This window comes from Ascidiella aspersa, chromosome 9 (assembly GCF_963924565.1).
Source record: "Ascidiella aspersa chromosome 9, kaAscAspe10.2, whole genome shotgun sequence".
Taxonomy (NCBI): Eukaryota; Metazoa; Chordata; class Ascidiacea; order Phlebobranchia; family Ascidiidae; genus Ascidiella; species Ascidiella aspersa.
The window spans coordinates 15,960,130-15,982,737 of record NC_139455.1 but is presented as its reverse complement, the minus strand read 5'-3'; the positions used below and the strand labels follow the sequence as shown (position 1 = coordinate 15,982,737).

Here is a 22,608-nt window from a genome sequence, read left to right as displayed (position 1 = left end):
TGGTCTTACCAACTCAGTTATTTTATTAAACACGGAGGCACCATTGTAAATTCGGCTATGCAAATTTTTGTGGTGCCTTCCTTCCCCTGATGCGAGCACGTGCTTACTTTGTACAATGGTTAATCCTGTTACGCGTTTCACATAGTAGAAACCTTATTAATCCTAAAAATAGGAAATATTTTAGCTTTCGCGAAATTTTGTGAAAACTATCTTCTTCGTATTGAGAAAGTGAACCAGAAGGCAGCATTAGTCTCAAATTAAGGCATAAATTTATTGGCGCCCAGTACATAGGGCAGTGCGACCCAAAAGTTGGCCAAGGGAAGTAGCCGACATAAACAACTTTACTTGTTTCTTGCAACAGCATAAGGTCAGAAATGAAAAGTAGAACGCTTTTCACAAAAGTTACGGTTTACATCAGTTTTGGCGCTTGTGTAATCGCCTCCCGAGACCAAGCTTTTAGATTTGATCAAATATTAATGGACAGGAATAGCACCACAAGTCCGTATTTTGTCTTTCCTGCAGCAAGCATTGGCACAGTGGTGATCGTTCACTATTGAGATCCAGAGAGGTTTAAACGAAAGTTCTACACAACGCCATCTGGTAGTTTTGGTGGAAAAATATCGTGTCAAAAAAGTACGCAAAAACGTGGGTTGTAAACAGAGGCGTTTTGCAATTCGGATGAAAGTTTAGTTAAGACTGTCGAATTTTTTTTCAAGTGTATTTCCCCTGTTGGTACGGTTGCAAGAAACGTACGTTTCAGCAGTTAAAACGAAAATGAAATAAGGCGGACGATGAACTTTGCTAAATATCGTTCCGAGTTCTTTAAAGCAGCATAAAAATTACCGCTTGACATTCGCGTGCTTATCGATGATATCCAAACCACGGCCGGGAATTAGGAAGATCAGAAAAAGTACAATACGTGTAAACGCGTACTTGTCATCTCTAATGCCATGTAACGAGAACGAATTTAACACAGTTTTTAAGGAAACAAAAACAGCGGTGAAGTTCCCAACTTCTGTCGTGGCGGCGGTCGCTATCCTTATTGTTTCGTGAATCTCCGGGGATCGCATAAAAACAACCCGCGGCGTTTAGAGCTCGGATTCCCGCCGAAGCGCTGGCGGCCAAGGCCCAAAGGTCTACGACCCGTGCTTGCCGTTGGAATGACGCAGGGAATCGGACCTCGGCAGGTGAGGCGGACGCTGGCGGTGATCTACGTCACGGGATCCGGTCACTGAAGCCGATATTTCCCCGGCAGGATCGAGACGGAGTCCCGCCGCGCTGGCGATGGCCTCCAACTCCGGGTTGGCGTTGGCCGCGCCCTTTCTAGAGAGCAGCTGCTGCGTGAGAAGTTTGGCGAGGCTTTTCTTGACGCTGTCCTCCTTGCCTGGGTGTGACGTAACTCGCCGCGGGGCGCCCCTGTTTATCGATGACGACGATGACGTCCTGTGCGCATCATGGCGCCCTCTAGTGGGCGAAGAGTGGGAGGAAGAGGAAGTGTTCCGGACCCTGAGGTCCTCGTCCTTGGGCCTGGATCCTGGCCCCCCTCCCCCGCCGCCGGGCCGCGACCTCTCGGAGCCTTTCTTTTGCTTGGGATCGTTGCTGACGGATTGTCTAATATGCTGAGTTTCTGCGAGTAAATATGCCGGGATAAGAAATATTCGAAGCGCCCTGTTCTAAAAATTTTCTCATTATTTTGCTGCGACAACAGGCTATTAAATGGTCCGCTATTCATGATCATTTGAATCAGTTTGTGCGATCTTACTAAAAAAATTATTGATCGTAATATACATTTTTTTTGTCTGGGAGAGTTGGTGTATTGTGGGCGTTTAACATTGTATCAAGTTTAAGAATGGTGATGAACCATCTTAGATGGATGTTTTAAGTTGTGAACTACAATTTAAATTTACCTTCTAACCGTCGTGAACTTGAAGGTCCTTGTAGTCCCGGCCTCGTCGGTAGAGGCGCCAGGGTCACCTTCTGTGTTCTGTCCTCAGTGGCACCTGAAGATTAAACGAAAGTTATTTGATCAACTCTAACGCAAAGACCTCTTAGGTTAATAGTCTTAAACTCAAATTGGGACAAATGGAAACCTGTAGATTATACTGGAAGGCCACAATACACTGTGTTGTGCTAGATCGGGGTTCTTAAACATTTTTGAAAAATTCTTGCCTACCGTGGTCCACGCGAAGCAAAACAAATTGTAGGGGTCCGCGGTAAAAAAGTTTAGGATCCCCTTTTCTAGATAAAAGACCAATAGGCAAGAAAACACAATGACAAATCACGCCTTCATTTGTTAAACCTTATGCATCGTCATCCATATAATTGTCATGCTTTTTTTTGCATTTCTGTCATTCTACTTCCACACAGAGTAAATTAGAGTCTGCCCAGAATAACTCCAGCATCTAGTTGCGAAGGTTGAAAATCTTACTATTCGGGTTTAAAATTTTTAGACTTAATTAAAATGCGATTGCTATTGGCCCAATAATACAGAAACACATAAAGCAATAAAAAGATAGTCATTTATTTGAAAATTTTTACGTCGCGAACCGCATTAAAATGTTATCACGGGCGCGTTTAGGGCCGCCTGTTCTTAGGTGCAATAGAAGACAACCGATTGATAAAGAATGCTTCTTAAAGGGAAGTCAATAATATAGAACATTAAAAAAATACAGACGCGCCTATGATGTACAGATTAATATTACCTTAAATAACCCGCGCTTATTAAATAGTGGTGCGTTTAAAACTATGTCTTTTCATACCAGTAGATGGTCCAGCAGCGGGCAACTTGCTCGGCCCACTTTTGCCCATCGTCTTCTGTAGCTGATCAAGGATCACAGCTAGACCTAATAAACAAGGAAATAAGCGACAAAAGAAACAGTGACAAAACGTATTTAATATACGTAAAGTTTGCATAGACCTAAATAAGTACCAAGGTAGCTACAACGAAATACCCAGTTCGGCGCGTATAAAAGGAATGCCAAACACATATCTTTAAAAGTCTTCCATGCTAATATATTTTCTCTGTTCATAAAGTGCTAGTCGCGATATAAATTCAATTTCACAGCTGCGAGGCAAATTAATTTTTTTGAGCTGTGATGTCCAAGTGGCACCTCGCCGAATTTATTACCAGAAACCGCTTGTTATTCTTAGCCTTTGTAAACAAACACAAACGGCACTCGGCTAAGCATTCTCCAAGTAAGACATACCAGCGTTGGGGGCATCCCCTCCCGCCCCTCCTCCCTGATTAAGGGCCGAGATGAGGACTTGGATGTTCACGGAAGAGAGGAGCTTCACCGTCTCCTCATCCAGCGGCATGTTCCAGGCCTTGGCCAGCTGGGCCAGGTTCATGTCCGGGTTTTCTTGCATCAGGCGCAGAAGGGCGTCCTGTTCACGGGACTTTCCCGGCGCTGCGGGCGCGGCCTAAACGGGAGAAAGCAGATAGGCTTGGGAATAGAGTTTTTGATTTTAGGTGTAGTTTCAGCTCTTCTGGTAAACCGGTTAAAAATGTATTTTTAGGTAAACGTTAATTGACGGTTGTTCAGGCTGAGCACGAATTTTGTAAAAGTCGTTTATAAAATTGCAAAAATTATACACGGTTTTGCCAGCATATTATTGACAACAACATAGTGATTTAAGTTAAAATCGCCAAAACATAATATTTAGTACAACTGTCGTAATAAAAGATTTGATTGGAATAAAACCAAAATAGCAATATTATCGGTTCCGCATATCTATTTTTTTAATTGGAGTGGCGCGACTCCAACGTGGTGAAAAATGAAATCGCCCTGGCCCCTGCCTTCACTCACTTCTTTTGTTGCGGACGCGGACTTTCCCGACGAGGTTGACACGCGGTGATCTACATCTTTGCTCCCAGAAGCCTGCGCAAAAATTTAACATGAAAGAAGGTTAACACTTTGCTTTAGCTTTACAGACAAACCAACAAACCAAACGAGTTTTCACACTAAATAGAAGCAAAATAACTAGCTTTTTTGTCAAACGTAACTTACACCAGTGCTCTTCAACCGGTGTGCACGGTGCGCCCTAGTGTGCCCTAGTGTGCATCAAAATATGCACGGGGTGCACCAGTTTCGAAATACAAGGGTGCATCATAAACTTTTAATGAAATATTAATATTTAACCCTGAATGCTGTTTTATGACATGCAATAGTACTCGCAAGCACTCTGCAGCCATAATCACACTATCACCGACAGTGTGTAAAACTTCGGCAGCTCCACTCGGTTTAATTCACATGATGATATTGTTAAGCATATTGATTGTTTAGATCGCTTTTTACCTCAGTTTACCTTTTAAGTGAACAGGGTGCATGAGTTTGTCACGAAAAGTTTAAGGGTTCACCAAACCAAAAAAGGTTGAAGAGCACTGGCCTACACATTTGTTTTGGGGACTTTTAACTTTAAAATAAATGGTCAAGTGTATCAAGAGTGTAGCAACATAGCTATTAGCCAGCCTACCGTTGGGGGGTTGGCGGGTTCGACCTGGTGCACCGGGGGCTTCCCCTCTGCCGCGAGTCGGGCGTTCTCCTTGATTTCCTTTCTCCTCTTTTTGCTCCACATCTCGTGGCAGTCCTGCCAGTGTGGAAAACTGCGCAAAATCGACAAGGTTGAAGGCGCATGTCCGTGGAAGCAAATGTACTATTGCAAAAGGCAAAAGCTGGGTTAACTTCAAAAGGACGACTATTGTGTTTTGTTCATCCAAGCTGTCAAATTGCAAAAATTGGTCTCTTTAAAAAGGAATGCAAAAAAAGTGCAGATTTCAAAGTATTCGACCACTAAGAGATAATGATAAAATTCTAGCCCAGTCTTCTCCAAACTTGAAGGTAGTACGATTGCAAGTTCGTCGCAGAGTAGCACAATAGCTTGGAAAAGAGGACAACTCTAAAAAAGACTATATTTTTACTTTCAAGGGGAAATAAATGCTCACTCTGGCATCGACATGTTGTTGGGATCGACGTTCTTGAGCCAGGGACAGTTGATCGCCTCCTCTGCCGTGAAGCGCTTGCTGGGGTCAAGGGTCAGCATCTGGTCGAGCAAGTCGATCGCGAGTGTCGGAAGACTATGAGAAAACGAGACAATTGTAGATTTGTAGTTAGTATAAGGTTTATATTTGATTAGTGCAGTGATTCCCAAACTTTTTGTCTCGCGTACCATTTTTGAGCTTTTGTACAGTGTTCATGTACCACCTAAGACCAGGTTAGAAATACATTGATTTAAATAGCTTATTGTTGTTTGGAGTACTTCATTAGTGTCTTGGCGTCTTCAACATTTTTTCGGGTTTATGCAAATCTCAAGAAAATACTTAGTTGATATTTTGGTCATTTCAAAAAGAAAACTATAAAAATGCCAAAGAAAACAAGAAGATGGTTATTTTAGAAAAAATGTGATGTAAACAGTTGAAATACAACGTAAAAATAATTGCAGAACATTAACAAAGACCTAGTTATTGAAATAGGAAATTGGATAATTGCAAATCACACGCAAAGAAAACCAACAAACTGTTCAATCCGTTTGTCCAAATTAGAGATACCTCGGTGGTTAATTAGTAAACGATTTATGTTCATTTTTATTCGATTTTGACTTGAAATAATTTTGACAAATAAAAAAATAATCGCCCTAATCATTATACATACGACAATACTACACAGTGCTGGTATTATTCATTACTGCATATAAATTAAACCATTTTATTATCTTGAACAAGATAAGTGTTATGTCATAAACGTGCTAAACCTCAAATTAAAGGTAACTAAAACACAACATGGTAAATTACCCTATCTGAAAGTTTTGAAAGTTGAGAGTTTTCGCAATTTTATACGTATGCTGAAGTTCGTCGCGGACCACCTGAAAGACTCTCGCGTACCACAGTTTGGGAACCACTGGCTTAGTGAATGTCAAGCCTGTTTTATCCTTGTCATTAACTGCTCGTGTTACTTTGAGAATATTTACCAAAACTATTCTGTTTTGTTAATGCCTTAACAAAACTCTTTAAATGTGCCATATGCCTAAAAACAGCGGGAAAATAATGTTGTATTTGCAGAAAATCGTTTATAATATTATTTTATGAAATCAGAGTAGGTATAGGTGAGAATAAATTCGATACTTGAAATCTCGTAGATAACCAACAACTTATTTAGCCTCATTTTATACCACTTTTTATACACGCGTCAAACACAACAACAGAATAGTTACTAAGGACACATTGTTTTGGAAAAATTGACAAGCGTCATAGCAAAAGTGGCTTATAAGGATCAGAGTAAAAAATAAAAGCAAATAAATTGAACGAAATGAAACCGTAAGAAAAGTCAAGGTTTTGGCAGTTCACAAGTTTTGTCCTGTTGAAACATTTTCGCAATGGCGCCAGTTAAACAACTCTCACTCGGGCAATAAGCACCAACCCATTACAGCACTAAAGTACTTAAGTACTTCCTTTAAAAAGAGAGTATCGGCAACGGTTTTGACGTCACAGTCGAAGCAGCACTTAGCTTATTACGTTTGCAATGTATTATCAAGCTACATTACAATCCCTCCATAGTGTTCCCATGTTTAATCTCGTTTTTCTATTTCGTTTGGCGCGCGGAACGCATAGCCAACCTTTTAAAAATAAGTGTACAAACGCCTTTTTTTATATATAGCTAAGTAAGTAAACATAAAATTTACCTAACACACAATCAAATGCATTTTTTGCACAAAACACGAATTATTAGGCGGCTTCCGTGTACCTCGCAATCAAAAGTGCTCATTCGCAACGCTTTCAACTTATACTGGCGCAACAGTTGTTTCCCGGGTACACGATATAATTAGGAAAAATCAAATTCAAGATTTCTCGAAACGAGCGCACGCAGCGGCACCACTTAGCAAAAAGAACAACAGCAAACTACTTACTAAGCGAACTCCTCCCTTAAACGGCGCCGGTACTGGCGCTTGGGCTTCATGGTGTGGAAATGGGGAAGGCGAATGACGTCGGGCCACACGGCGGGGCAGGGCGAACCGCATGTCTTGCTGATGCACTCGAGCTGCGCGAGTTCGCGGTCGGCTTGGAAAAGCGGCTTCTTGGTGAAAAGCTCGGCCAGAATGCAGCTGAAAGTGAGACGGTCGGGTTAGAGGTTTGGCTGCTTGAGTTGAAGTTTAATGCAGTGTGTGCGACGGATTTACGCCCAAAAAACTGTATTTCGTCGCTAATAACAAAAACTTTCGTAAAGTACAGAAATGCCAAAAACCGTTTATTTCGATTTTGTACGAATGAAATTGTTGCGCTTTAATTCTCGAGATATGAATTTTCTAAGTGTAGTATAGTATAAGCACTTGTTTCTTAAAATGTTTTCTAAAAGTGTTGTACGTCCATTAGGGTTGTTCAAAAAAACACTTTTTTGTCAAATTTCAGTGGGGCCTAACAAATGTTGTTGAAATGTGACATTTGTACCATGACTACTCACTTTTTTACTGCAAAACAGATTTATTTATTGCTATTCAATTGCAAAGCATTGTAAAAAAAAATATATATATTTTTTTAGGGAAGGACAATTTATTCTTTTTTTAATTTTGCCCAAATCTGAATTTTCAAATTGACGTAGCACGGTCAATACTGAACCAAACGTGCTCAGATTTGGTTTGTGGGGTTTTTAGACACAACCTAACAATTCCAGGGTGTCCCCACTGAAACAAAAAAGTGTTTTTTTTTTTGAACAACTCTAGTGTCTACGACATTTTTAGGTTTTTGTATTCGTTTTTTTATATTAAGTTTTATGAAATATCTACATTAACGATTTAAGACAGGGGTGTCCAACAAGCGGCGCGCGTGCCAAATGTGGCACGCGACATAATAAAAAATGGCACGCAAGCCCTCCCCAAAAAATACTGAAATTGTTATTTAGCCAATTGCCCAAAAAGCTCAATTTGGTATTCAGCCAATTGTCAGAAAATACTAAGTTTGTTATACAGCCAATTGCCATTGTTTGTTCACAATATAAAACAATCGCGGTAATCACGACAACCAACAATTACTTTTGATATGGTAACATTATACTGTATGGAGGCTAGCATTCAAATCATATTATATAGCTTGGTGTGAAGAAACGATAAGTCAGCTCGACGAGAGACACTTTGACGTAGTGATGCGCATTTCTACTAGACAGTTTTTTTTAAGTTTAATAAACGTTCTTATTTTTGGTAAAAAAGCGCTTTTATGATTAAAAAGAATTGGTTCGGTTACGAAACTTTGGCACGGGAAGAAGTTATAAGATGAAAATTGGCACGCCGGCATGTTTGAGTTGGACACCCCTGATTTAAGACGAGCTTAGCAGCGGTGAAACACTAAAAGGCGTTCTTCTCAAACCATAAATTTGGACTTACGACAGTTTTTGTTATTAGCGACGATTTGTATTTGTCATAAAGGCTGTGTAAGTGTGTATCCTTTCCGTTGGTCGCCGGGATTTAATTTCATATCTTATTGAGTATTAATTGAGTGATGTGCAGCGTCGTTTTGACAACTGGAATTTTACTTTAAATCGTTCGACACTTGCGTAGAATTTTCGCGAAAACTAGAAGTCATTTTTGGTCTACAGCAGGGATCCATAGCTTTTTTTAATGCAAACCCCTAAACAAAGTTTTTGGTTTGTGAATCAGCGTAACTTTTTAAAAGATACGTCATGAAACAATTAGACTTAAAAAAAACTACAAAATAAAACATTTGAAGAACTTTTTCTAATCCAAATTTTTTTTTATCATTTTTGAAATTCTTAACTAAGATTTAAATCATGCCTTAATAAATCCCCTAAACTTAGTCCAAGTATCCCCAAAGGTTTGACGGACACCAATTTAATCACCCCCAGCGAACAACAACAGGAATACTATTATTGTATTAGGCTGGTAGACAACGCTAACGCAGATCGCCTTAATGCGCAACGTACCCGCAGCTCCATATGTCGATGGCTGGTGTGTAAGTCTCTTCACCAAGCAGCAACTCTGGCGGTCGGTACCATAATGTGATCACACGGTTGGTGTACGGACGCCTGGAGAAAAAATAACAGCTATAACTACATGTTAAAACGCAAACAAGAATACATATTGCTACATTTTCATTGCAAATTCGACAAAAGCAACATCCTTTGTACTAAAAAAGCAGTACTTTACCAATCACAGAACTAGCGATGGGGATACGAATGATAGTGGTTATTTTATAAACGAACAATTCCTTTCGTTACAATATTATTTCTGCGTTGTTTCCTTATTGTGCCGCGAAAACGTGAATATTTACGTTACAACTTACGGTTCATCCTGATTGTAAAATCGCGCCAATCCGAAGTCGGCAAGTTTGATTTCTCCTTTGTTGTTCAGTAAGATGTTTGAACACTTGATGTCTCTGCAGACCGAAAGATGCATCATGTTTTCATTGGACGCTCGATTGAACGAAATACGGTTTAATTATAGCAAGAAGGAAACTATTAAACCTTGGTGATGCGGCGTATTTATGTGTTTACTTCACAATGAATGTTGTGCACATTATTTATATACTTTTTAAGTGCGTATTACTCGCTCTATAAGTCAGTGTTTCTCAGTCTTTTTGGAAACCAATATTATAAGTAAAGATAACAGTGAAGCTTTGGCGAATCAATTCTCTTCGTAGATCTTTTCATAAGTGAAGAAGACGTTACACTTTTGCAATCAGTTTTTATTAATTGATAAAAGAATTATTTGTTTTGATTCCATTTTGTATAGGTCTAAAAAAAGATAAATTTCGATCAGAATCAATTTGAACATATAACAATGTGTAACTACTGCGACCCAACAAATTTAAACGGCGATCCACCCATGGGTTGAGAAACACTACTCTAGGAGAGTTTATTATGTTAACAAATGCGGCATATAATATCGTTTCATGGGTTACGCTATACCAAGAAAATGACGTAAAAATTTACATCGTATTTTTCAAATGTGTTATTAACTAAAATCAATAAATTAAACAAAACTACACAATACAGACATAAAACCTTTTCGAATGACGTAAATCGCGCTGTTCAGCACCAGATAGCAGTTAAAGGTAAATTGGGGGTATTGTAATCAACTACACTGTTACAAGATATTTAATATTTTTATCTGAACAACATTAATTAGCATGTACAATACATTATACAGTTGTACACATTTATTACCAGCATAGTGCGCCATAATGAAAAACGCGCGATCTAGGGTTTATCACCTGGTTTTACAAAAAAAAGGCGAACCTGTGGAGGAATCCTTTCTGGTGGCAATGGTTTAGGCCGTCGAGCAGCTGCTTCATAAATGACTTCACGTGTCCCTCGTTGAAATGCACCATCCCCGACTCGAGCAAGCCCATTAAGTCGTGGTCCATATACTCGAACACAAGGTAGAAGGCGCACTCTGCATTGATAGGCACACTGAGTAAGCGGTGATATAACGGAAGACTAAAAAGCGGTTTGGTAATGGTATTGGAAAATATCGTGGGTTTGGCGTTTTTTCATTTGTAAAGAAAGTTTAAAAATCGGATTAAAATACAACATTTTTTATTTGTTTTATATAATTTTGTTAACAAACCAGAAAACTGCTTGTTCAAAGTGGTAGTAGCTAAAAAAAGTTTAAGTTGATGCCGTCACCGGAAGCCTGCGAAAGACTTACTCAGAGTTTCTCAACCGTAGCCCTCGCCCCCCTGGAGTGACACGTAACCGTCTACGGGGGGCATAATCATATATTATTTCAATCCTTTGATAGTTTACCTAGAAGTGTAGATCTTTCCTATAAATTGTGATGTTTAATGAATCATTTTACCAAGATGTGAACGAGGTGGTAACAAAGCGTTGAGAGCCCCTGGAAAGGGGCCACCTCTCATGAAAGGTTAAAACCATTGGACTAAACTAATCGAATAAGTCCTTAATCGAAACGATAACAACATTTTTGTTTTACCAGTTTTAAACAGCCTTAGTAAAGGTAAATCTTAATTTTTTTCTGCACATTGACGCCACTTCAACACTTACTGTATATACCGGTCATGTTCAAATGGCGGATCGCGATCCGGATCCGGATCTTTTGAGCGTTTTGTGCGGATCTTCTTATAGTCTTAAAAAATTAAACTTTCTACAGTGTTTTCATGTGAACACCAATTGTTAGTGTTAATGAATTTTGTAAAAAATCAAGCATAGAACGAGACTCCCAAATGGTAATCTTTGTGAGCGTTTTAGGATATCAGTCAGCGACAGAAAGTCCCAATTCGATGCTATTGTAAGACCTAAAGTCTAAAACAGGGGTCGGCAACCTACGGCCCGCGGGCCGGATGCGCCCCGCCAATGTAATTCATTCGGCCCGCCGCCGCTTTGACAAACTAAATACGAGTCCATTTCAAATACTTTTTGACTATTCTCTTTTGAACTAGATCAGCGCTTCGTTAACGTTAATGGAAAACGCATTAAAAAATATATTTTTTAACATTTTGTATTTTCGGTAATGTAATAAAAACTTGCAAGAAATTTAAAAGAAATGCCGGTATACCCAAAAAAATCGCGCTCGCTTCGCTCGCCACGTGCGAACTGACTTAGAAAGTTTAACAAACACTAAACAAGATTAGCCTAACTATTCAACTTATCGCGTTTACATAAATAAAGCACCATACAGATTAAAGCGTGTCCAATATGATTACTATTCGTGTTTGGCGGATCATCATGTTGTCAGATTTAACTGTGGTGGATCATGGTAGAAATCATTTGAACACCCCTGGTATATACCAACTCTAAATTGATCGAACGACGCAAAAATACTTGACGGTCACCTTTCTCTTTTCTAAAGTCGACGGCGTCCGACTTATCAGTTAGAACGTCTTTGAGGCACACGATGTTTGCGTGCTGCAGCTGACGCAGGATCTTGATCTCACGCACAGCAGTGATCGGGAAGCCCTCGCGTTCGTTGTCCAGGCGAACCTGCGTCACACGTACGCGTCATCACAATTTTTCCATACACTTGGCATATCCTACGCCTGATCGCCAAGTATGTAAGGCAGTGCTTTTCAAACTAGTCTCGAAACTTTTTGTGTTAAAAAAGAATACAAAGTATGCCAAATACTTGAATGCACATTGCACACTGTTCATTATAAAACTGATGACATTTTGGTATTCACCTATTGCATGGCCACTGGTCAGTTATTACGGGCAATTGTCAAGTGATGATTTGGGAAGCCTGGAAAATGTGTGGAACAAATAAACAACAAATTTTATGGTAATTTCGGTAAAGGTAGGAATATTGTTTAGCGGTAAGTGCATGCAGCGAATATTTTTTTGCTTTTTTGGTATACCTCCGGCCAAAAAGAATCACTGCTGTAAAGACTTTTGAGAACTACCAAAATATAAAAAGAAATATGAAAAATCCTATATGTATGGTCATGCAGTTTGAAGTTTTTAACCAATTTTGGAAAACTTTTGAAATGTCGCAGTTTGTTCATCAGGTAACCTACACCTTCCCTAACACCCACATACATATTACCCCTATAAAGCCTGTGTCTAGTGTTAACACCGCAATTTAACACATGTCCACTATAACACCATTATAAAACCAAAAAAAACCTTCATTACCTTCTTTAAGGCGCAGACAGCCCCAGTCCGTTTCTCCTTGGCCTTGTAAACCTGACCGAAGGTCCCCTCCCCCGTGATCGAGATGACGTCATACTCGTCCACGCACATCGAGCCCCAATCGTTAACGCGCTGTTTTACTTCGCGGGTTCGGGGGCCGCACGATCTGAATGAGAAATAGCAAAAGGTGATTTTGAAGTATAATCTTATGGTAAGTAACCTGTATTTGTAATTCTTAGGTATTAAGATGCTACAGATAGCTTCATCTAATTACAAACTTATTTGAGGTTTAAAGATCTGTAAAAAGAAAATGGCAATTGGAGCTTGCTTGCCTTGGACGTTTTCTTTTTAGTGTGTCCTTCTCCAAGGCGGATGGCGGCGTCCTTGCTGGCTCCTCATCCGTTGTAGAGGAGGCAGGAAGAACAGGAGGCAAGGGAAGATCGTGAAGTCCTTTCTTGGCAGGAGGAAATTCCTCCTTTATGCTATTAGAACAGACATAGTGTTTAGTATTGGCCATGTTGCGCTAGTTTAGGGGTCGTGAACCATATATGGCTCTTTTGATGACGCCCAATGGCTCTTGTAATGATGTAATCTTGCTTGCAGATAAATCTAAGCTATATCACTTTTTATCATGACTTGAATAAAACTGTTAGCAGCCATAACCACTTTTAAACTGTATAAATTTTAATTTAAAACGAGTCTAATAACAATTTTTCCATGCTTCGCGCAAATCCTATTTGTCTTTTTGTGGCTGTTAACTAATTTGAAAAAAATCCCTTTGCATCCAAAATGCCTTTTTCGTGTCATGGCACTCCGTAATCAAAGTTTTGCAAACTTAGCCAATGTATTTTCCGCGCTTATATGTGGCTTTCTAAACGGCCCGTTTCAAATTACTATTTTTGCCAACCTAAACAATTGATGAAAAATATAATAAGGCTCTCATCAAAAAACTAAAACATTCGGGGTTTATGGATCCCTTAGCTGAAAAGGTTTCCGACCCCTTCGCTAGTTTAAAACAATTCGAAAATTATAAGCTAACATAAGAAATAAATTATAATCCAATATGATTAAAACACAGGGCGTGCGCTTTTTACACAAAGAAAAAATAACTTACTTGGATTCGTGTTTATCTGCTTCACTTATGTTCAAGCTTCCCGGTTCGGGCTTTACAGAGATAAGACTAGAGGCCGACTCGTGCTTGACTGAAAAGACAACAAAAAGAAAATTTAACTTTAAACAACCAAACAAATCATTTAACAAAAAAAATGGTTTCGTAAGTCTGTACATAAATATACAGTGACTTACAATATAACCTTGCAAAGTTTGTAACAGTTCTAATAACATATCACTATATACACTAAAATAATTGATGTTGCGATATTCAACAATCTTTTCAGAATATTCTTATTCATAATGATAAATCAAAAAGCAAGCACATGTCAATACAACCACAAAAGCAGTTGTTTAATGTGAAAATCCTACCACTTTGAAGGTTGGTTTCAGCAGGGATGTCAGTAGGATCAAGTGAAAGTGATTCTCGTTTGGCAAGCATTCTATGAATCCGATGGTCAACATCTTTGGAATGCTGAAACTAAAAACGGTTAATATGAGGGAGTTTAACCACTGTTTAACCTGCACACTAGTCTATTGGATAAATAAAATATCACTTGACTATTCCTAGTCCAAGTGTCTGGTTTGGCAGCATGTGTAGTGCATGCAGGCCACGGCCGCGGGGGAGTCAGACTCGGACTCAAGTAGTCGGTTTGTCTTGCTGGAGTCTGATTTGGGACTCGAGTAAGACCACATAAAATTGCGCATTGCGCAGTAACTAATTTTAAAACTGATATGGCGCCAACTGGAAATTTCGCCAACTGGAAAAAGGTGGAATAGCATATGGTGGAATATTTTCCAATCATGTATTGTGAGTGAATGAATTATATGACACCGCTATGGAAGTGGATTGCTGAATATCCACATTATTTTAGTTACATAAATTGGCGGAATACAGGCTGTAGAGTCAGGGCCGGACTAGACTTGATAAAATCGCACATTTGAACGGAGTCAGACTCTTTTTATTTTTTTGGCCAGAGCCGGACTCTGGAGTCAGACTCCGGTTTATTACTTTTTTGTCTACTCGCTTCATAAGCTGGTTTAAAAGTAAATTCTTGCTTCACCCACCTGTTCTAGTTCTGGTGGCCACATTGTAGGTAAATTAGGGGGAGGCACTTGGATGCCCTGGAAGGCTTGAGCCCCTTCCTCTCCTGAACATTAAAACAAAAGTTTAGGAGTTGAAATTCTACGGACTGTAAATAAACGATATTTTTCACACATAATCGTGTTGGTATGTTATGCCAACTCAGTGGTTGACAACAGGGTTGCAGCGGTCCTTTTAGCATGCCATTTTTAACGCTCAAGGGTGCCAAGAGAGATTTTATATTCTTCATGATTTTAATTTTTGCTCTATTGGTAAGCTTCTTAATACAATATTTTTTATACGACAAAAGTTCTAATAATTAAAAAGTTATCAGTCTTGTTGCGCAGTTAACAAACTGTTGCAATCTCGATGATAGTAGTGTTACAGTTAACAACTCAGCAAAAATATGGGCAAGGGAGCCGCGAACTGTTTTTTTAATTTCTGTAGGGTGGCGCAAGTCAAAAAAGGTTACGGAACACTGTGCTAACTATTAAATCAGATTTAGCACTATTTTACTCTTTTATATACTTATAAACTATTATTTCAAATATTAGTCATGGGTGAAATTTTTGTAGTCAGACAAATCATAATGATTTAATCACCTAAATGGCTATGAGCTAGTTGTGGGTTGGTCGTCACTGGAACAAGGACCTGGTGTTGTACTCCCCTTCCAGTGGTTGAGCTACTGACTTGTGGGGGGCCAGGATGGGATGCTTCGGCTTCCGCAGTTGACCTTTCTACACTGTCAGGCTAAAAAAGAGTTCTCTTAGTTCCGCAAAACAGAATAAATATAGTCTTGGAATGTTGGTTGTTAGAATACAAAGCGCATAAGTAGTCTACAACTATGTTCCTTACTAACTTCTTACCATAAGCTCAATTTTTTGTACATTGGCCAAAATCAGTGTGCAAAGTGACCAGTTATTATTATTATCAAACGTAAAAGTGACCTAATGTGTTCCGTGGAAGGTCTTTATTTTTGGGCTTTTCCTTTACAAAATACAAACACATAGACAAAAATTGAAACTATAATGAAGTCATTAGACAAATAAGGTTAAATGAAAATTATGAAAATTTATTTGTCAGGTATGTCAGAGCCAAAAATAAGCTTTTATGATGTCTCTTTTTGACAGATCATTTCTTTTTTTATATATCCACGTAGCTTGAATAAAGCAAATTTAGACACTTTTTTAATGTATAGAAAAACTTTTTGGGCACCTTTTTATGTAGTACAAACAAAAACTGATCGGGCACTTTTTATTTATATGAAGCCTAAAGAAAACTAATTTAGGTAGTTTTTGAAATTTTGGTGTAGTAAAAATAGGATAATCCTTGTAAAATAGTAATCTTGTTGGCTATAGGAAACTATTGATATTTGAAATATGTAAAAAAAAAACAATTTAATATTTTTTGCTTGCATGAAAAAATGTGCTTGCGGTTACACTGGTCAAAATAACTTCTCAGCGCGGCGCAAGTACTCCTAATTCTCAGCGCGTCGCAAGTATTCCTACTATTTTTATGGTTACATCTTACGTCGGCCTATATTCAGTGTCTTATGCTTTACTTTGTAATTACATGCATGTGTAGTTTCACCCAATTACGTCAAAATTAGTGCAGTCCTAAACAAAAAGGTCTATGACAATTAGGGCATCCAAGGGCAGGAGAGTCTGACATTTAGACCAAAAATAAAAAAAATTATGAGATAGAATTAATACTGCTGGTCAACAGCAAATTTTAAACATAGATGTGATAGATTGATTCCTAATGTGTTTTCGGCGCTGATTCTGAAAATGCCCTCATTTTATTTTTTTCACTGTATTGCTGTAATATTAATAGAGGGAAATTGCTCACTGTGGCATAATCCAACTATAATGTAACTCACACACCATTCTATTTGGTAGGGCATAAGATAATTTCTTGTCAAGGTGATATAGGATTGTTACGTCACACATCGATGTATTAGGACTGAAAGCGTTAATATATTTATTAAATCAACGCACATTATTTGAGTTAGGGTGTTAGTTAGCGTTTGGGTTCGGGTGGAAAAGTATTATTAAATTTGAACTTCTTAAGCAGATTTTTAAGTCAAATTAGTGCATTGTCCAAGACTTCAAAGTCTAAAAGTCAGGACTTTTTCATCCTTTGGATGCCCTAATTGTCGTAGACCTTTTTGCTTAGAACTGCACCAATTTCTGACAGGTCTGCAAAATTTGGCTCGTGATTTTGTGATTGGCAAGTTTTTTAGCTAATTTTGATTAGTTCTTGGTGTCTATAGACTCATTCAACTCACATTTGCATATTTTACGACAGATTTGGGCTTAGTTTGTCTGAACAAGGTAGAACAGTCGACAAAGATCTAAGATGTGCATAGAGGTTAGACACAAGTACATGGTTCTCAGTAAATGGATTATTTTTGCTATAGGCATGAATCTTTAGTGAAGACTAGGGATATTCAAAGTAGAATAAGGCCTAAATTATCAACGGAAAAAAAATATCACAAAACTGTAGGGAGAGGGTATGGGACGATTGGGGAACACCTGCCAGGCATTAACCATTTAGGTGTTAATGTTTGGGCGCCCTAGTTTGAGTCGATAGGTCTTGTTCACGTTAAGACAGTTAAGTTAATTTGACTATTAGGTATTAGTCCTAATATCACCTTACTCCGAACTGTGTTTTAATCCAGCGGCCACGTTGTTCTAATTTTGGTCTTATGGCTGGATTGCTGTCCTACCACAAAGCAATTTATAAGAACACAGCAAAAAAAGACAACCTAAAAGTCTTATAAAACTACATGTCTGCCTGGACTGGATTTAGGCCCATTTATTGTACTGAGTTTATATCCTGTAGAAAAGTTACCTCCTCAGTATGGTCCAGCTCTTCACTGTCACTTTCACTCCTGTTCTTTTTCTTCTTGCTTCCGCTCTTCTTCTTTTTTCCCTTCCTCCTTCTGCTATGATGCTTGTGCCTATGATGATGGTGGCTCTTCTGATCTTCTTCTGCAAACCATACGAAAAAGCATAGTTACTGTAGTTTACCAAGCTTGGTTTGCAACATAATTAGAGGTCGACCGATATCCAATTGGATCAACCGATACCGTTTTTTTTATATACCTGGGAAATGTTCAAAACTTGAATTAATTGAAAATAAAATCCTAATAATGTTTCAGTTTATATATCTTTATTAATTATTAAACTATTAATTTGCATTTAAACTTGTCGGGATGCTAAAATGAATTTTTTTTTTGATTAAAAAATTGCTAGGTTGTTTATTGTACAGGAAAAATTATATCATATTTTTGTACTAAAATATCGGCAAAAGTATCGGCCTACATTTACCAAAACCGATATATTGGTAGAAGCCAAATATCAGCCAATATATCGGTCTATCTCTAAACATAATATGAGTTTTGTTGTTTAAACTGATGACAGTTATTACACATAAAACTCTATTTATTTGTCATAATTGAGATATTTTAGAAGAAATTATCTGTTGCTGCTTAGCAGTATTTTTTTAAATATAAGCCAGAATAATAGCACACAACTGTTAGAGCAGTGGTTCCCAAACTTTTTTGGCTCGCGGCACACTTTTAACAGAACAACAATAGAGTCATTTTATAATCGCCCTTAACACACGACAAACTATAATTATGCAAATGCCTCAATTATGAATAATTTGTGATAGATAGTGCGTATTTGAGTCTAAAATACTTGTGTGTATGCCCATTGGTAATTCAAATAACTTATTTTCCAAAATTACAAAAAGTTTCGCGGCACACTTGACAATCTCTCGCGGCACACAGTTTGGGAATCACTGTGTTAGGGTGTCAGTCGCATTACAAAACAAGAAAATTATTTTGCATGCTATTACTGTAAGATGCATGCTGGCCAGTAGAATAAACCAAAGATACAAGTTGGGCTCCAGTTTGGTGACCCCTAAATTATACGAAAACCAAAACATACAATAAACTACAACAGTGATTTAATAAAGTAATCATAGAAAATAACAAAATATTATGACTGTCCTAACATATACGAAGCAATTGGTCAAAAACTTGGAATTAAATAAATTGGGAACAAGAGTTGGCAGGCAACAAAGTTACCTGTGACAGAATCCTGGGCTTCGGCCTCCTTTAATCTTTTGCGGTGTTTGCTAAGATGTGCAGCTAAATCTGTTACAGTCATACTTGTTGCAGTTGGTTGAGCACCTGCTGCAGACTTGCTCTGTGAAGCATTTTAAAAATAAAAGTGAATTTTAATTTATAACAAAATCATTAAAGTGACCAATGGGAAGCACCACTTATCAACAGTGGTGTATCCAGGGGGGGTTATGGGGGTTTGGACCACCCCTCCTTTTTGTAAGTGGCATTATTGTTCTTTGTTTGTTTTTGTCAGAGTTTTACTTACCGTCCGAAGCTGCATGTTTTTAAATGTAATTGGGTCACACGTCTTAAGCTAATGCGACACCAAGATCAAACGCAAAACGCCGTTTTTTTGCTTTTGTTTGGTCGACCGTAAACGCTAGATAGTTTTTCTCTTTCGCGTTTTGTTATTCGTTCGGGTTGGCTAATCAGCAAGTGTGTGTTCGACAATTAATAATATAAATCAAGCGGTTTCCGCTTTTTTTTCTCTGAAAACTTCGAGTTGGACGGTGCTGATGTTTCTTGCTGTTTGTTGTCTGCGTTAATATCAGAAGTTGGTGTAAGACTGGGGTCGGTAATTCATCGGGTCTGTCGCCTCTTTGACAAACTATACACAAGTTCATTTCAAATACTTTTTAAATATTTTACCTACTTAAGTGCAAAAAAAGAATGATCTTACTACGTCCGGTTTGTTAACGTTTTGATGCTGTATTTTGAACTAGATCAGCGCTTCTTTACCGTTGCGCCGTGGAAAGCTACCAAGTGCGCCACGCACAAACCGAAAATGTATTCAAAAATATTTGACATATATTTTTTAACATTTTTGGGAATGTAATAAAAACTTGCAGGAAATTTAAAAGAAATGCCGTTAGACCAAAAAAAAAATCGCACTCGCTTTGCTCGCCAGGTACGCCCAAACCTAAAACGGTGATCGAACACTGAACTAGATTCACTAACTGTTAAAGTTAAACCATTTCTTCGAAGTAGCTTATATGTCGCACTAATCGAAAAACACCCAGGAAAAACGATCTCCATTTAGTATTGCAGGTGGCGAAAGACGTGCTTGTAATTTAGCCTAGGCCCGTACATGGATCTACCAAAATCAATCACACATATTTCACGGTCTTAGTTTAGTTTTTCGCCTGAAGTTAACTATTGCACACTAAGCGGTTTTGCAGAGCCTGGCAGGATTGTCAATAACGCACGTGTTCGCTTTGCGTCTAAATTTTCGCTTTTGCTGGACGTTGAAACAATTTCAGAACCCCCCTTCTTGAATTTCTGGATACGCCCCTGCTTATCAACAACACTTTTTTTTTAAACCTAGCCGAGTGAAATGCGATTTAAAAAATATTTGTACCCACCTTTGAAGATTTTTTATCGACAGCTGAATCATCATCGCTTTCACTGCTCTCACTTTCAGAATCCGACCTGTAACAAACAAAAAAATAGTTATTTGTTTTCCAATCCAGCAGCAAGCTACTCGGGTAGGTAAACTGTACAAATTGTTGATATACCCAGTAAAAAATAGTATTAATCTTTGAAGCAAAGTCTAACTAAATAGGAAAAAAACTGAAATATCGCAATGAACAGTAAATATAGAAATGTTATGGCCCTTGTATTGTATTACCAGTTATGGGTGCATAAAATGGCTTATTAATCAGAAAGCAACAGTACTTACAGGATGAAAAAATTTTATAAAACACAATTATTTTCTTTCTAATATGTGGTACATGCTATCAATAAAAAAACAGTAAAAGAAAAATATCTTTAAATTTACGCTTTTTAGTGCTTTACCTTGATCTGTGTCGTGACATCTTGGAACGCTTACTATGTTTCCTCTTGCGCGATGCTGACCTAGTCAAGTAAATAAAAAAATTAATGATAGTCAATAAAAAAGCAGAAGGCTCGTCTTAAAATTGCATTCCACCTAGATTTCTAAAGTCTTTAAACTATACAACTTTTGCACCAAAAGACATTTTCTTTGTTTAAACCAGATTTGGCCAAACGATGGTGTAGGAAACTGTTATATGCCTTGACCTACTAAAACCACAATCCTTATTATTATGCCTTGTTGCTTCAATCTCTAACTTACTTATGTTTTCTTTTCTTGTGCTTTCTGTGCTTGTGGTTGCTTCTGCTCCTTGATCTTGAGTTGCTTCTTTCCTTGGACCTTTTCGAGTGGGATTCGTCTATAAAAACCATCAAAATTATATTGATAATTAACTACTAAATGTATTTAGGACTTTTTACACTTTTAAATTTGGAAACCACGTCTAAAAGTATTATCTGGAATCAAAAATTATACTCTATTATATTTTTTTAAAAACAGCTACTTTTTTACTGTAAGCATAAAAAGTGTAAAAATATTACAAACCTGAATTAGAAGACGGTCTGTCATAGTTGATTTCTGCTTTGGCATTGGAATGGTTAATATTGTTGTGGGAAAAAGTTTGTTCTGAGTTTGAAAGACTTGATTGGCTATGTACGGACATTCCTGGTTGCAAGCGTCTCATGTCAACATCATTGTTAGGATTCGGGAAGTGCAAGTCACTAAAAATAACACAAGAAGTTATATTTAAAATACATTATTAAATTTAAAATATACATTTTAAACAACTTAATTGTTTTCCAGAAAACAAGTAAAATACTAAGTACTTGCCTGCCAACAGCTATTGGTGGAAAGGAGCGCATATCATGATTGAAATGTGGCGTCCTGTCGATGAATGATCCAGGCCTGTTTGGGTCTGGAAAGCGATCTCTTGGTGGTGGTGTAATTGAACGCCGAATGATTTGTGGTCGTGACCGATGGGTATAGCTTGGAGAATGAGAACCCTGAAACTGGTGAGGCGGGGATCTGTAGCGATCATGCCACTCTGGGGGTGGTATAAAACCTTGTTTCGGAAACGGGGCTGCAGTTGGGCTTCGTGGTGGGTATCCTCTGGAAGGTTGAAAGTCATAGTGATGTGGGGGAGGAGGTCCTGGCAATCTCCGATCCATTTCACTATCAGAACTTGACGAACTTCTCGATCGAGAGGTTTTACGTCTGTGGGATGAGCTTTTGTGCTCACCACTTTCTCTATGCAAATGGTACTCTAATTTCTTCAAATTGTACTTTTTCTTTGAACTTCGAGTGTCATTTACCGGGTGATGTGGTTCCGATCTGTGGTGACCAGTTGAATGTCTGCTACTGCTACGATTGTGCCTCTGATTAGAAGCTTCCCGACCCCTTGAATCGTGTACCGATTTTGTTTCTGTTTTGCGGCCTTTTTCAGGCCGTCCACGTACTTCAGATTTATTACTTTCTGATTTGATATTAATCACGCGTCTGATGATTTTGCTTGCACTCTGATTAAATTCAACACTTGATGAAGAACTGTCCCCTTCGTACTCAACCAATGGTTTCTTAGGCTTGGTGGGCTGCTTTGAGTCTTTTCTGGATCGGTCAGAGTGCGACTTTGCAGCTGCAGCAAAATGTTTATGTGAGGGCATTTTCTTTCTTCATGACTACTTCAGAATTACCTCAGTCATTCATGTAAAGTTAGCTCTTAACAAAACTGAATAACAATAAAACTACTAGTTATACCAAACAACATTTAGTAAATACAAAACAAACGTTATAAGTTAGCCTGGCTTTTATAATTTAAAGAGCACATTAATTTAACAAAAAATACAATGAATTTTGGTGTTACGAT

General features: G+C 38.2%; 1 protein-coding gene across 1 annotated transcript; it reads right to left on the bottom strand.

Moving 5' to 3' along the window:
• Nucleotides 1-275: 275 nt before the first annotated feature.
• On the bottom strand, nucleotides 276-22,449 carry LOC146133235 (uncharacterized). Its single transcript, XM_083396415.1, has 25 exons — nucleotides 21,576-22,449; nucleotides 21,291-21,466; nucleotides 21,009-21,105; nucleotides 20,711-20,770; nucleotides 20,278-20,344; nucleotides 18,878-18,998; nucleotides 17,635-17,774; nucleotides 15,384-15,531; nucleotides 14,766-14,848; nucleotides 14,070-14,178; nucleotides 13,702-13,789; nucleotides 12,920-13,069; nucleotides 12,591-12,753; nucleotides 11,795-11,942; nucleotides 10,239-10,395; nucleotides 9,284-9,376; nucleotides 8,925-9,026; nucleotides 6,901-7,095; nucleotides 4,943-5,074; nucleotides 4,474-4,603; nucleotides 3,807-3,878; nucleotides 3,207-3,420; nucleotides 2,760-2,843; nucleotides 1,908-2,000; nucleotides 276-1,627 (listed from the first exon to the last, which is right to left on the bottom strand). Exons 1-25 carry the CDS (start codon nucleotides 22,403-22,405, stop codon nucleotides 1,137-1,139), a joined length of 4,143 nt encoding a protein of 1,380 aa, XP_083252541.1. The 5' UTR covers nucleotides 22,406-22,449; the 3' UTR covers nucleotides 276-1,136.
• Between the last annotated feature and the right edge of the window lie 159 nt (nucleotides 22,450-22,608).

Coding starts and splice junctions, on each gene's coding strand:
- LOC146133235 (XM_083396415.1), bottom strand. CDS start 22,405: ATGCCCTCACATAAACATTTTGCTGCAGCTGCAAAGTCGCACTCTGAC. Junction 21,106..21,290: donor CAGACCGTCTTCTAATTCAG/GTTTGTAATATT, acceptor TGGTTTTTATAG/ACGAATCCCACTCGAAAAGG. Junction 15,532..17,634: donor AGCTGGACCATACTGAGGAG/GTAACTTTTCTA, acceptor ACTCTTTTTTAG/CCTGACAGTGTAGAAAGGTC.